This window comes from Petaurus breviceps, unplaced genomic scaffold, assembly GCF_028583685.1.
Source record: "Petaurus breviceps papuanus isolate PSGF00001 unplaced genomic scaffold, PetGlider_PUasm1.0 582, whole genome shotgun sequence".
Lineage (NCBI taxonomy): Eukaryota > Metazoa > Chordata > Mammalia > Diprotodontia > Petauridae > Petaurus > Petaurus breviceps.
The window spans coordinates 528,156-544,431 of NW_027186390.1; the positions used below are offsets into that span (position 1 = coordinate 528,156).

General features: G+C 37.6%; 1 protein-coding gene across 1 annotated transcript in view; it reads right to left on the reverse strand.

Annotated features, from left to right (window-relative positions):
- Positions 1-16,276, reverse strand: part of SYCP2L (synaptonemal complex protein 2 like) — a 72,336-nt gene that overhangs the window by 42,812 nt on the left and 13,248 nt on the right. Inside the window, exons 11-16 of the mRNA XM_069103489.1 lie at positions 12,983-13,035; positions 12,474-12,519; positions 7,183-7,275; positions 7,023-7,083; positions 4,559-4,707; positions 343-445 (exon numbers count right to left, since the gene is read on the reverse strand). Coding sequence (XP_068959590.1) covers positions 343-445; positions 4,559-4,707; positions 7,023-7,083; positions 7,183-7,275; positions 12,474-12,519; positions 12,983-13,035 — 505 coding nt within the window. The remainder of the gene's footprint in view (positions 1-342; positions 446-4,558; positions 4,708-7,022; positions 7,084-7,182; positions 7,276-12,473; positions 12,520-12,982; positions 13,036-16,276) is intronic.

The following is a 16,276-nucleotide window of genomic DNA, read 5'->3' on the forward strand; positions in this document are numbered from 1 at the left end:
AGCAATGGTTTCATCCCTAATACTATAACATGTTTTTCTCTCTCCTTCCAGACTCTCAAGCCTAGATCACTGTTTATGCAACAGCTACATATCTGAGAAAGAATTCCATGAATTTCACAGTATTAACTGATCACTGGATTTCAGAAGATTAATAACAAAATATTTTTAAGTTGAACTGGTAAGTTATTGGTCTTATTAGAACCATGAGTCTAGTTATGATCATAGAAAGATCTGGGTAAGTGATTCAGAGTAAAGTCTAGAATGTACTATTGTCCTTGAAGATCAAATGGATTATTTTTTAAGGAATTAGTAAAGAGATTATCTTCTAATTTTCATATATACCTGCTTTTTTCTCATCGCAACAGGTAATCCCTGCTTTCTCTTGTTCATCAAAACGCTCAAGAATATCTAGTGACTCTTTCCTTTTCATCTGAGAAGGACTCAGCTGAAACCCAAACAAAAACAAGTTGTTGTTTTTTTTTAAAACAGTCCTCTTTACTCTAAAATATTTTGCAAGAGAAATACTAAAAAGCATAATTGAGCACATAGCAAAGCAACTCCGGGTCAAGCAAAACTGAAAAATAGAGAAAACCTTTCAATAGCCTTCTCCACCAATTTCAAGCTCCCTTTCCTTCTCCTAGCCATCATTCCAGATGACCCTTATTTGCAGACCTACCCAGCAAATGGAAAAGAAAGAAGAATGGATCAAGACAAAGACATCATTTCCAGGTTCCAGCATCCTAGAGATTTTCAGAAGGAATAAATGACAATAATAGCATTTATATAAGCACTTCAGGGCAGCTAGGTGGCGCAATGAATAGAGCACCATCCCTGAGTTCAAATTCAACCTCAGACACTTAACACTTACTAGCCATGTGACCTTGGGCAAGTCTCTTAACCCTAATTGCCCTGCCTTCCCCCCTCCAAAAAGCAAAAAAACAAAAACACACACACACATATACATATATACACATAAACACTTCAAGTCTTACAAATTACTACACATTATAATCCTCACAATCCATTTGATCCTTACAACATCCCTGGGAGGTCAATGTTATTATTATCCCCACTTTACAGATGGGGAAACTGAGATGGAGCAAGGTTAAGTGATTTGCCCAAAATCACACAGCTAATAACTATGAGGGGAGATCTGAATTGGCTCTAAGTCCATCATTCTTATTGACATAGCTATCTAGTTGCCTTAGGAGACAATTATAATCAGTTTAACATTCAAGAAAAGAATCTTCAGGGGTGCTGAACTTGGGAATTAGGATACTCAAGTTCAAATACTAGAGCTGACATTTTGCATGTATTTTGTTGCTCATTTGTTTCAGTTGAGCCCAACTTTTTGTGACCCTATTTGGGATTTTCTTCACAAAGATACTGGAGTGGTTCACCATTTCCTTCTCCAGCTCATTTTATAGATGAGGAAACTGAGGCAAAGAGGGTTAAGTGACTTGCCCAGAGTCACAAAGCTAGTGTCCAAGACTGGATTTGAACTCAGGTCTTCCTAACCCCAGGTTCAATACTCAATCCACTGCATCACCTAGTTGGCCCTCAGTATCATGTGATCATGAACAGATCAATTTACTTCACCTGAGCCTGTTTCCTTATCTAAGAAATGGGTGTACGATTGTGAGGAATAACTTGCAGTGAAGTTTCCCCATTCTGAACATCCTATATACATTCTTATTACTTCCTCTTTGTAACTAAGTTCAGTATTGTTCCCCCCATATATATATATATATATATATATATATATATATATATATATATGTAGGTTACTGTGTATTTCAAGGTAATGTAAGAGCTATTGAGTATTAGTACAATTGATTGGATTAACTATTGAGACCAAATTAGAGGTGTTTTTAGTTTGGGGAAAGGAATGGTAGTGTGAGAGGTAGCAAAGGGTTAAGTTTCTATAGAACTGCAAGAATTGCTGAAACAAGACCACTGATAAAAAGTACCGGACAGTAGCTTTGTAAAGAGTTGAGGCAGTAGCCTTTGGAAGAAGTTGGGTTCCCAGTTCCCAGAGAACTCCTAGATAAAACTAAAAATCAAAAAATGTAGAGTAAAAGGAGTTGGCAGCAATAGGTGGATTTGACCAATCAGGAAGCAGACAGAGGCCTTGGGACACTCAGGCCCAGATAAGGACACATCTAGGTTGGACTGAATGGGGTTCAGTATTCTGAGGTTGTTACTGCCCTTGTGTACTGGACCTCATGTATTATGTATGTCAACAAAATTAGAGGCTCATTAGTAAAAATTAGGGTAATGAATGGAGAGGGCTTTGCACCGATTGGTTGGCATTAATAAGACTGCGAGCTTGCCTTACCGACCAATGGTAAGGTGGGATAGTGGAGAAGGTTTGGAATTCCCATGTTAGGGCTTTATAATCTTGCTTTTGCCTTCTGTAGTGCTCTCCTCCCTTCTGACTTTGTTAGATTTGGGGACACAGTTTCTTGAGAAAGACAATAATAAAGTTTTTGCTTCTACTTTGATAAGTCTGAGTTATGTTCGGTGAGTGGTCTTCTGATATCTATTTGTGAGGAAAGTTCTTTACAAACTTGAAATTTTAAAACTCATTAACATGAGTTTAACAATTATTTCTTTTGTTTGTTTTTGTTTTTTGCTTTTTGGAGGGGAAAAGGCAGGGTAATTGGGGTTAAGTGACTTGCCCAAGGTCACAAGCTAGTAAGTGTTAAATGTCTGAGGCTGGATTGGAACTCAGGTCTTGACTCCAGGGCCGGTGCTCTATTCACTGCACCACCCAGCCACCCCAAGTTTAACAATTATTAATAGATCTCTGACCTCCCCTCACAAAAATATTCTCTCCTCAAATTTCTCACATTTTGTCTGTACCTCTCTCATCTTTGCACATTCCATTCTCTTAATTTGGACAGATTTCTGTGAACTTTTCCTTTCTCACATGATGTTATAAGTTTCTTGAGAATAGTCTGTCATATCTATTCAACAAACATTTATCAAAAGTCTACTATTTTATTACTAGTGCCTTCCTTCAGCTATTTCCTGTTTATCCTGTAAATAGTTTGTACATTTCCCCACCTACCATTAGAATTAGAGCTCCTAGAGGGCAGGGGCTGTCTTTTTTCTTTCTTTGTGTCTGTAGCACTTAGCATAAAGTTCCTGACACATAGTAGGCACTTTACATATTTACACAGCAGTAGGTAAATGTTTATTGACTGAATGACTAATGTATAAGGTATCTTGCTAGGCACTGGAAATACAAAGAGAAAATGAATCATTATCCCATCATCAAGGAGCTTAAACTGGTTGTTTGTCCTTGGTTTTTGAACAGGACCCTGGCTTAAGGGAGATGATGACAGGACTTGCAGTTGACTTTGATTTGAGTGAGGGAGGGCTGTGCAAGGTCACCAGTCTCACTTTCTCCTCCAGAACCATCTGGATCCAGTGACCAGATAGTCATCATGATGACCGGAGATGGCCCAGGATGCAATGGGAGCCCCTGGCCCTTTTAGGCTAAGGCCTTTTCAGGTACTGAGAGTGAGGTAATGCCCATTCAGTGAAGAGGACTCTTTAAGAAGTGAGTCAAAGGATGGCCCCTTTAATTAGGAAAAAAAATCAAGCTGGGAGGGGAAGACTGTCTGGGTTGCAGTTCCAAAGAGAAACAGTTACCATCGACTTTCACTCTAAGCCAGGAGGGCCCAAAATACAGAACATTAGGTGGAGCTTGGGCATGGACCTATTGTGGTCCAGTCTATGAGCTTCAGAGTGAACTGGGACACCTGAGCTGAGGCCTGAAGAAAAACTTCAGGGATTCAACAGGGCAGGCATGTGGAAGGAGACAGCCTATCAGAACAAACATACTTCAAAAGCCTTTACATAACAACTCAAAGCCAGTTTAAGAGTTTGTTGGGGCAGCTAGGTAACCCAGTGGATAGAGCACCAGCCCTAAAATCAGGAGGACATGAATTCAACCTCAGACACTTGACACTTCCTAGCTGTGTGACCCTAGGCAAGTCATTTAGCCCTGATTACCTTGACAAGAGAGAGAGACAGACACAGATACGAAGAGAGAGAGAGACAGAGACATTTGTTGTGCTAAACAAATTTGCTTTGTGAATTGTTACATAACATGAATACTTAGCACTGGGAGCATCAGAAGAAAACAAGATTATTTAGGTTTATAAACTCCGAGGATAAATTAAGATTATGTACTTGTTTCAGAATAGGGATCACTTTAGAAACCCGAGTTCTTTTCTGTGGAATATCTGGAAAAGAATGAAGGCCGAAACAAGGAACAGTAATGACCAAATGAGCAAGCAGACCAAACCCTGAAAGAAGAAAAGATGGGAATTGTAGATGGGAGCTGAGAGTGGTGAGGAGTGATTTACATATCCTATGAGTATCTCTTAAAGGTCAGGGTTTATCTACAAGGAAGCAAAATCTCAACTTTCCAACCACTTCTATCAATGAAGATTGAGTTTTTAATACCAAACAAGAATTTTGCAGAATCATAAATACTGATGTTTTTAAATGAGCAACACTAAAACTTGAAAATAAATGAACTTGCCAGGTATTTGTCCGGTCCAAGAACTTTCATGCAAATCTTTAAAATGTTGCATTGTAAATCAAAATGTATTTCTACTTTCATCACTTTTTTGTTGTTGAAAACATGAGGTTTCTTCAGGTAAACAACAAGTACCTTTTTTTTTCCAGTTTCTACCAAAAGAAAAAAAGAAGGGAGACGCATCATATAGAAGGCATACCAAAAGGTTTGTTTTACTGTTCGTAATTTCGGATTACTGAATCAGAAAATGCTTGTTTACCATTGCTACCTATCCAGATTTTCTAGGACAAGTACTTATATAGATCAGACACTAAATAAACTTGGTTTTGTTCAGTCATTTCAGTTGTATCCAACTTTTCACGGCTCCATTTGGAGTTTTCTTGACAAATATGGAAGTAGTTTGCCCTTTCCTTCTCCAGCTCATTTTACAGATGAGGAAACTAAGGCAAACAGGGTTAAGTGATTTGCCCGGGGTCACATGGCTAGTAAGTTTCTGAGGTCAGATTTGAACTCAAGAAGATGAGTCTTTTTTTTTTTTTTTTTTTAGCTTTTTGGAAGGGGGAAGGGAGGGCAATTGGGGTTAAGTGACTTGCCCAAGGTCACGGGCTAGTTTTTGTATTAAGTGTCTGAGGCCAGATTTGAACAGATCCTCCCGACACCAGGGCTGGTGCTCCATTCACTGTGCCACCTAGCTGCCCCAGAAGATGAGTCTTCTTGACTCCAAACCTGGCACTCTAACCCCTGTGCCACCTACCTGACAAATAAAATTGTGGAGAGGAAGTTTTTTAAAAAAAAAACTTTTATGAGACTTCAATACTAATGTCAAAAATAACCCTTGGCATCCAATTTGTCTTTGACTAGAAAGTGTGAATGAACCTCTTTTGCATTATCACAATGTATTCTGTCAGCCTTGACTTTTAAAAATAACTTTTTTAAGGTAAAATATCAGATGAATGGTCTCTGAGCTACTTGATAGGGAAGGAGAGAAAAGCAGACACTTTATAAACTGTTCTGTAAATTGTTGGATAGATAATTTCTTGTAGGCACTAAATAAATATGAAGTGATCTCTCCAAAATCAAAGGAAAAAAATTGTGAGATGTCTTTGGTACCTTCCTAATTTCTCTTTTAGTGCCTTCTCCCTATGGGTACCTAGAACCCTTGTGATTCCCTTCCCACCCATCACACACCCCCAATGCTGCTCAGGTCCACTTACTGTGTGGTCAGTAGAGAATCAACTTGGATGGCCTGACTCTCAAAAACGGTGTGCCTGAATACCACTAACACCAATACTGCCTCAATCAGCTGTGCCCCCAAAAGAAGTGCAGCTTTTGAGGGGCCCAGCAAATGATCCTTCTGCCTTCTCTGAAAGGGATTCTAATATTAGGTACAACAAATTTGGAATCAGAGGACATAGGTTCAAATTCTGCCCGTGTCACCTTGGACAAATCCTTTAATCTTCTCTGGGAGTTAATTTCCCCAATGTAAAATGAGAAAGTTGAAAGAGTGGGTCGTTGAGGTCCCTTTCCAGCCTAAAAAGAAATTCTATGATTATCCTATAATATCCTGAGTGGAAGACATTAAAGTCTACTTTGTGTATGCAGTACAATACTTTTCTCTCTGTATTGGTTTTATTTCTGCCTTAAATTTTTTTCTTCAACTACCAGACATTTTTTTCCCTTTCTACCTCCCACTTCTGAAAAAAAAGAAAAAATAAGTAAACTCTTAAAACAAGTGATATCAAGAAAAACAAATCCCCACATTGGACATATCCATAAAAGTATGTCTTATTCTAAACAGTCAGTCATCACCTGTCAGGAGGTGGGCAGCAATCATGAGCATCTATTTTTTAAAAAAAGTGCATTTTCAAGTTGACAAAACACAAATAAAACTTATCCATGATCTATATGTGTATACACACATACACATTTTTTCCCCCTTAGGACTTCTTTTCAATTATAGTCTTAGTTGCTTGTAGCACTAAGAGGGTTAAGTGACTTGCCCAAGGTCACACAGTGTCTGAGGCTAGATCTGAACTCAAGTCTTCCTGACTCCAAGTCCAGCACTCCAGTCACTGCCTCACCTAGCTGCCTCTAGATGGGGAAACAAAGGATAGTAGTTTACATAGACATGGACTAGCCAGTACTAGAATAGGGGCTGGAAAGGGGGCAGCTAGGTGACACAGTGAATAGAGTTCTGGGCCTGAAGTCAGCAAGACTCAGCAAAACTACCTTTCCTTTGTTTAAACAAAGTTCAGGTTAATTTATCATATGATACGATATCATATATATCATATCACATGTCATATTTATCATATCACAATGATAAGAAAGCCTAGAAGGGCATGTCCAGACTGGGAAACAATGACTAGTCTTCATATTCTCCCTTAGCCTGGAGGAGAGATGGGATGAGGTCATGGGCAAGACACTCGACACTTCCTTTGAGGCATGCTTATGATTAAGGTATTACCTTTTATACTGAATCCGCCAATAGCTTCCTTTAGAAGTCTTACTGAATCCCACAGTTCACACTTAAAAAAAAAATAAAGGAAACATGTACATATACTTTTCACCCAAACTATCTAGAAGCATTTTGATTTAATCAGATATGGTACAAAAACAATCTTTACCTCAGCATTATCGATATAGAAAGTTATGCTCTCACTTCCTATATTAAAATCAATCCAAAATTTCTCCAGGTTTTCATCATGTGGTTTCCTCACCTGAAAACAGAGACCATTTCTATCATATATGTGCATTCTCAAAGGTCAAACTAAAAGAAAAAAAGAAAAACTTTCTGAAAATACCCATTTCATTTTTTAAAAAAGGAAACTAAGGTAGAACTATGGTAATAGAGCTATTTATTTCAGTGGCTATTTAGCTTGACTCCCCAAGACATTAGCGTTTCATTTTTATCTACATAGAATGGTGGGCACTCATCAATTGGGTAATGGCTGAACAAATTATGATATATGAATAGATTGGAATGCTATTGTGCAATAAGAATAAAAGGGATAGTTTTAGAGAAAACAGAAGATTTGTATGAATTGATGCAAAGTGAGCAGAACCAAGAGAATAATTTGTAACACATCATAAACAACTTTGAAAGACTTAAGAACACTGATCAGTCCAATGATCATCCACAATTTTAGAGAATCAATGATTCGTGCTACCTACCCCCTGATGCAGAAATGATGGACTGGTTCAAAACAAGACATACTTTTTGGACATGGTAAGCGTGGGAATTCATTTTGCTTGAATAACTAGTGTGTGTGTCATACACGTACATATATATGTAATATACATATGTATATGTTTGTTGTAATATTTCCCCCCAACGCAGGCAGATGGTAGAAAAAAACAAATGCTTGTAAACTGAAAAAAAAAAAACTTTAAGAAAATAAAAGGGGGCAGGTAGGTGACACAGTGGGTAGAGGCACCAACCCTGGAGCCAGGGGGACCTGAGTTTAAATTCTCCCTCAGACACATAAACTGTATGATCCTGGGCAAGTCACTTAACCCCAACTGCTCTTTAAAAAAAGAAAAAAGGAAAAAAGGATGGTAGATATTTCAACACTGGCTACAGGATGATTATCTACAGGATTGTACTGTTTCTCAGTAAAAATACAAGGAGAAAATCGTCACCAGTTCCTGTGTTAACACTATAGGATTAAAATGGCCCAAGTTACCACAACAAACTTCTCAAAAATCATTTGTGGATCAATTAGAGATGCCTGAGATTATAATGGCCCTTTCCCCCTCAGACCTCACAAAGTACTTTGGTTTATAGTTCTTTTAAGCATTTTGTATTACAGCTTTCTGTGCATATCATGTACGACTGTGATATCCCCTATACTAGGCTGTGAACTCCAAGGAAGAGACTAGGAAAGTCTTATCTAAAACTTATCTCTCCCAGTGTTTACTGCTGTGCCAGCATTTTTTTTTTTCAGCCTTGCCTCTGATTTCATGGTATAACAATAACAACAACAAAGTTAGCATTTATATAGTACCTTCTATGTGCTGGGCATATAAATTTTTGTACATAACAGATATGGGGATTTATTTTTGCCTAACATATCTAATAGGAACTTTTTTTTTCATTGTTCAATGAGGGCACAGTGCAGGGTTGGGGTAGGGAGGGCGTAAATGTTTGTAAAAATTAAAAGAATAAAACAACATAGAATAACTGTTGGAATAGGGAATAACTTGGTTGAAATTTAAGTGCCCAGGAATGAACTTGAAGAAAAAGAAGCATTAAAAAAAGAGATAGAGGAGCAGCTAAGTGGCACAGTGAATAGAGCACCGGCCCTGGAGTTAGGAAGACCCGAGTTCAAATCCAGCATCAGACACTTAACACTTACTAGCCCTGTGACCTTGGGCAAGTCACTTAACCCCAATTGCCCTGTCTTTCCCCCCCCAAAAAAAAAAAAAAAAAAAAAAAAAAGAGAGAGAGAGAGAGAACCTCAAATATGTTAATTAAGATTTAAACCCCCTGCAGAAGTTCTTCCAGCCCAGCCATCCCATGTGTGGAGTTCCTTTATGGGGTTTTCTTTGGTTCATGGCCTATACTTGAGAAGAAATTATTCCCATCTTTCCTGGGCAATTTTCCACCAGCCCTAAGTGACTCCAAAGAAAAGAGATTATTCCAATTTATTCCCTGAGATCTTGCCCTATGCCTATATAGTTTTGTGAGAGATAAAATTACTTTATAAATGAAATTTCAAACTGTGGTACTTCAATATAATGAAATAATCCTGTGCTATAAGAAATCATGAATATGATTTATACAAAATTAGCACAGCAAACCTTACCATTAACTGATGTAAAGTAAGAAAGAGTCAAGAAAACCCCATACACAATGAACATAGCCACAAAAATGGGGAAAACAAACAAAAACAACTGAAAGTAAATGCTACAGCATTAAAAAGACTGAGCATGACCCTCAAAAAGAGATATGAAAAGCCAGCTCCCACTCATTCCTTTGCAGGATTATTATAAAGAAAGTGCCATATAAATGTGGGATGGCATTAGGATGAATACATTTGTCAAAGTATTGTTTCTTCCAGGAATATTTAAAGTTTTAGTAATCTCTCTATAAAATTTTTTTAAAGGCACTATTTTCTGTTGTGATCAGTCAAAAAGTATTTATCAAATTCTTATTATGTTCCAAGCTCTGTGCCAAGAGCTGGGGATATAAAAGAGAGGGAAACACAGTCTCCGCCTTCAGTTCTAATGGGGGAGACAATACAAAAAAAAAAAATGTGGAAGGAAAACAGGCAGAAAACATTTACAAAGATTTTCATAATAAACCCATTTCACCACCAAGGACAGTAAATCAAGCCATATTTGAATTTTAACATTACAATCTTGGATGTGTTTTTTACCATTAAATATAAGACACACACTGTAAGGAAAATGATGTGGGAAGAGAGGTGGGGGTGGAAAGGAGGACCGAGAAAAGCCTCCTACAGATGATGCAGATTTCCGTTGAAAAGTTTAAGCCAGTGAGTTGCAGAGGCAAGGAAGAAGTACAATTTGTGTAAGTATCAAGTATTATCAATTAGATGGGGGAAATATTTTGGCGAAGAGCATCCTTCTTGCCCCCTGAAATTACATTGTGTTTGTTAGTGTAGTCTGCTTGTGAATAAGAATTGCCTGTCACTATTCACATGATTTTCCCACTACTCCCATGGTAAAAATTTCAGAAGTAAAACTTGGACTTATTTGGACTCCTGTTTTCGCATTCTAATTTGTTTTCTCTATTATAATTATCGTTGTTTGCTCCCTCTCCACCAGGATTGATGGGGTGCTTGGGACCGATGTTTGTAATAGTTTGTAATACCAATTTGTAACATCAGTAATGATGGGGTGCTTGGGATCTATGTTTGTAACATTAGTTTGTAATACCATTTTGTAACATCAGTCTGTAAAACCAGTTTGTAAAATCACACTACCCGCCCCAGTCTCAGAACATTAACTCTGCCCCTTCCCCTCCCCCCTTGCCCCAGCTTCAGAGCATTAACTCTGCCCAGCAACAACTCCTGAATTGTTTATCTCAACTTGGAACAGTGACAGGCTACACCTGTGAATCCTTCACAGAAGTATCTATAGACATTCCAGCTTAGGCAACTATTATCTCCCCCTTGTGTCCTGCTGCCCCCATGAATCCTTCGGTATGCTATCTCTAGGTTGACTCCTTAGCTGCCTCAATGAATCCTTCAGGACCCTATCTCTGGGTTAACTCCTTAGCCTTGGTTCCCAGATATCAATCTTGTCAAACATGACACTGATGGGTGGCAGACTGGGCACTTCTCAGTCTGCCCTTGACAGCTCGCTGACTTAGTGACATTTCAAGCCTAAAACCACACCTCCAGGTAGCCCCGCTGCCCGCCAGCCCTCCACCCCCCCCACCGTGGCCTTTTTCCCAGTGAATCATGGGTAATATGCCTGCACAGTTACATAGAACTTGCATGTCCCTTTAAACACTGTCCACACCTTAACTCCTCCCTAATCCCACCCTCTTCTCACCTGGTCAGCCTAATTGACATCTAATGAATAGCCCTAACTCTTTAAAAGCTATGCCTATGTCTTCTTTAAGCTTGCAGGTCCCCTAAGGATCCTTGCCCACTGTAAGGCGTATAATAAACTTTTACAACTCTGACTCCAATTCAGTTTGAGTTGAATTCTTTCCAGACAGAATTGCAGGTTCTGGTCTTAAGATAAGATCAGAGTTCCTGCTGAGCCTATTAGCCAACCCTCAACAGGATGATTTCATATTCGCTGCTGACTTGATTGAGGAGTCCTAACCTGTAACCACTACAATCAAAAGTCCCCAGTCGTGCGGCTAATTTCCATCCCAGCTCACTCTATGACCTACTCTCCATCTGTACCAGCTGCCTCAGTTCTACCCCTCCCTTCCATGATGCCACCTTGAGGCATAGTGTACAGCTTAAAGTTGTTTTCATTGACTGCAATGTCTTTCTTCTTCTAGTTTTGTATTAATTTTGATCTTTGTTCTAACAAACTGGTGATCTGATGATATGAGCTGATTTAGTCAGAATTCCCAAATCAGTAATGAGTCATTTTCTGTCCTTTAAAATATAATCAGTTTCTTTTCTTGTGATGTTACTTGGGGCTTTCTCAGTCTAGAACTTTCTGATTCTTTTCTAAAAGAATGTATCCCTTATAATAAGGTAAGAGCCTTCTGTGTGTCTATTAGTCTTTGGTCTCTCTCTGTCTCCTCTTATTTTCCAACCACTTCACCTAGCCCAGTCTCCCTCCATTGAATCTGACAAATATCAAAATATACATTCATAATTTGCAGGATCTTATAAAATTCTTCACATATGGATTCTTTTGTGTTTTTCCATCCTCATCAAGAGACATACACAAACTGCAAAATGACTAGGTTCCTCCAGTGGTATGTAACTAGACAAAAACCTCACATTTAGAATACCAACAGCTGAGCTAATGTTTACAGTCTAAGAACTCTGTAGTACTTAGCATTCGCTGCCCCCTTTTCCGTCACCATAATACCATCACTACATAAATGAAAGGCAGCTACATAGGACTGAATGCGACTGTGTTTTTCTTTGCTTATTAAATTGCCACAGCCAAATAATCAATCACCAAGTGGCCAAACAATTAGTGGTACAGCTTTCTGTACTTAGGGTAGGTTATTTTGACAACATCCATATGGGATATAAGTGGGTTGCTGGGACTCTAAATATTTCAAGTATGGTATAATCTTGACAGGTATAGCTTTTAGGAACTGAGGGTCACATACACATGCCAAAATGAGGCAATGGAGTAAGATTTTCTGGCAAGTTCCCCAAACCATAATAGATTTCATATTCATAATTAAATTGTTTATGCAATGAACATGCATGGGAGATGAAGGAAAAGGAGAGGATAATATTACCTCATATCCATCAACAAGGGCAGCAATACATGGAAATGTATAAACCCTGAAAAATAGCACACTATTAGAAAAATATGATTTGAACTAAAACAAAATTTAGAAGCTTTATAGACAAACATTCTAACATAAATCAGGTATGTTGTTAAATCCCTTTGGACAGAATTGGGCAAAGATTCCAACTAATAAATCTCAAAGCTGGTTGCTAATGAAGTTTGTCAGAATCTCTAACAGGGAATGGAAGACATCTAGGATAACAAATAAAAAGGTGAAAGGAGTTGGAAGGCCTCTACTGTATTTCTCTCATTTGACAGAGTAGGAAAACTAAGGACTACAGAAGTTAAGTGACTTGCCCAAGGTCACACAAATTCTGTCGAAGAGGTTGAATTCAAATCCAGTTCCTCCAATTACAAAGTCAATGATCTTTTTATTTGTTCTTCTAAAATATCAAAGATACTTCTAAATCCCACTGCTACCAATAAGCCCAATGATATTCAAATTGGTATTCTTACCTTCTTTTATCGCCAAGTTTATCATTTAGGTAATTAAGAAATCTTCTACTGTCCTTCAAGATAAAACAAGTGGTAAAATTGTTATTTGTTTAAATTACAGATTGGGATTATAAACTAAATTTTTATTGGCTTGCATTATACTTTTAGAATGCTGATGAAGAGGAATTTTTCGTAGCCCCAAAAGAATTCGATGGAATAAAATAAGACTGCACAAGGTTGAACCAAGGTCCACAAAAATCAGAATTATCACAAATTCCAAGAAGAGAGATATCTGGAACTTCTAGAAGAATATTTTTTCTTCCAGAGAAATTTTAGGTTTCCACTTTGATGCATGTTGCCATTTTTCACTCCCTTGGAAAGGTAAGCAAGTTATTTTCAACATGCAATGTTAGAGTAGTTCATTTCAAATTTTAAGCTTCTTCTTTCCCTCCCCTAGCCCACTTTTGATAACATGTGAGCATGGATCATCAACTCAAATGAATACTTTCAGATGCATTTGCCAGTTCTTTTCTGGATCCCTTCACCCTACTATCATATGGTAAATACTATGAGAGCATAGATTCATTTTTGCATCTGCCTAAGATAAGAGCAGCTAGGAAGATAAACCTTCCATTCTCTGATCCCCAAAGCACAATTTAAAGTTTAATAGATTAATAATAATTTATTCTGATTAATCTTAGCTCTGCTCCCTTTCATCATCAAGAAAGTATTACATCCACTTCTAGTAAGACTCCTTATTTTCTGACAAATGTTGGAGGGGACATGAAAAAAAACTGGGATACTAATACACTGTCAGTGGAACTATGAACTAATCAGACAATTTTGGAGAACAATCTGGAATTATGTCCAAAGAGTTATAAAACTGTGTATACCCTTTGACCCAGAAATACCACCATTAGGTCTGTGTGCCAAGGTGACCAGGGTAAAAAGGAAAAGAACCCATATGTTTCTAAAATATTTATATCAGTTCTTCTTGTGGTGGCAAATAACTGGAAATTGAGGGAATGTCCCATCAATTGGGGAATGGCTAAACAAGTTGGGGTATATAATTGTGATAGAATACTATTGTGTTGTAAGAAATGATGAGCAGGTCGATTTTAGTGAAAAAAAAAAAAATGGAAAGACCTGCATGAAATAAAGAAGAGTTAAATGAGCAGAACCAAGAGAACATTGGATACAGTAGTACCAACATTGTTCAAGGAATATCTGTGAATGACTAACCTATTATGAGTATTATAAATATTCAAATCAACTACAAAGTACCTTTAAAGGAAGACATGATCTACCTTCAGAAAAAGAAATGATAATTGGAGGTATGCATAGTATGGTTTTATATTTATACATATATCTGTGAAGACACACTATGCATGCTTCTGTTTATTAGTTATAATCATTAATTTATATATGTACATATGTGTACCCATATACATATGTGTGTATGTATATCTTTTATACACACACACATCTGCATCAAATGGTGGCCCTTCCATTTAGGGTAAGGATGGAGGAAGGTAGTTTGGAATTTAAGATGTAACAAAAAGTAAAATAAAATTTTTTTAAATGAACAAAAGACTCCTCATTTTCCATGCCATTTCTGAGTACTAAGTAGACATTCTGTTAATGTATGTATGTATGTATGTATGTATATATATATATGTATGTATGTATATATATAGAGAGAGAGAGAGAAATTTATATATATTTTCAATAAAAGATTGCCATTTTTTTCCTCACATCACTTAACATCTTGACTGCTTTTGGGAGCAATCTATCCTTTCCTATTCCCTTCCCTCAACCCTAATTTTCCCATTGTGATTATCTGTTCTATGGAAAAGCAAAAGGTCAACAAGGCTGAAACCTGTATCTACGGTACACATAGATGCCATTTGAAAAAAAAAAACCATTCTAAGATCCTTAAGGGTAGACCAAGTGCTAGGAAGAATCTTAGTGGGCATCTGAGATAAAATATATTAAAAACTTCAGATTTAATTAGAAGTGTAAAATACTACCTCTCCCAAACATAATTTTTGTTCAAGATGAACGGGGGGACATCATGAGCTATCTTACAGGTAAAAAGATGGCATTTTTCAAAGGAGTCAATCCTCACATTTAGCCTCCTCAACCTCGACTCCTTAATTTCACATAATGATTTATTTCAGAATGCAAGGTAAACTGGGCAACAAAATTCTAAAAGTCAATGTTGCTCTATTCCAGAGGTACACATGAGGAAAGGAGGGCCCATTCATTGTTCAAAAAGTTCTAGTGGACCTAAGTTATATGGAAGCAGAGTGATCAGTTTTTTTTTCCTCTCTAGACTATAGGGGATTTGGAGCAGCAAGGTGGTACAATGGATACAGCTCATCTTCCTGAGTTCAAATCTGGCCTCAGATACTTACTAGCTATGTGACTCTGGGCAAGTTACTTAACCCTGCTTGCCTCAGTTTCCTCATCTGTAAAATAAGCTGGAAAAGAAAATGGCAAACCACTCTAGTATCTTTGCAAAAAAAAAAAAATAACACCAAATGGGGTCATGAAGCATCAGGACTGAATAACAACAAAATAGGGAATTTGCTATTTACAAAGTCTGTGTTCCTTGGATCATGTAATATAATTCCTACATTCTACATCAAGTCAATCTTCTTTGTGTACCCAAACACCATAGAGAATTCCTACCTTTCATTGCTTTAGTCAAGTTCCCTCCAATGCTAGAATGCTGTTACTCTTACTCTTCTAAACATATCTAAATTTCAAGGTTCATTTCAAGTCACAGCCTCTTCCACCAAGTATTCCAACTCCATCTGATTTATCTACACTCTCATATCCTAGAACACTTAGAGGAACAGCTGGGAGGGCCACAGCAGGAACCTTCCAGTACCACCCCATCATTTTACAGGTGAAGAAGTAAGTCCCAGAGAAGTTTAAGTGGTTTTCCCACAGTGATACCGGTAGCTACTGCCCACAGGACCTATTTTAACATATTATCTTACATTGTCTTTTTGTCTTATACACACAGGTCTCCAGTGATAATTTAAACTTCTTAAAATCTATAACCATGATCCAAGACTTTTCCAAAGAACGCATGATGAAAAAAGCTATTCACCTCCAGAGTAAGAACTGAAGGCATCTGAATACAGACCAAAGTATACTATTTTTCACTTTCTTTTTCCATTTTTTTGGTTCCAGTTTTCTTCCACAAAATGACTAATATGAAAAGTAAGTTTTTTATGTGATTGCTTACTGTCTCAGGGAGAGGCAAGAGGAGGGAGAGAAGGATAGAATTTGGAACTGAAAACT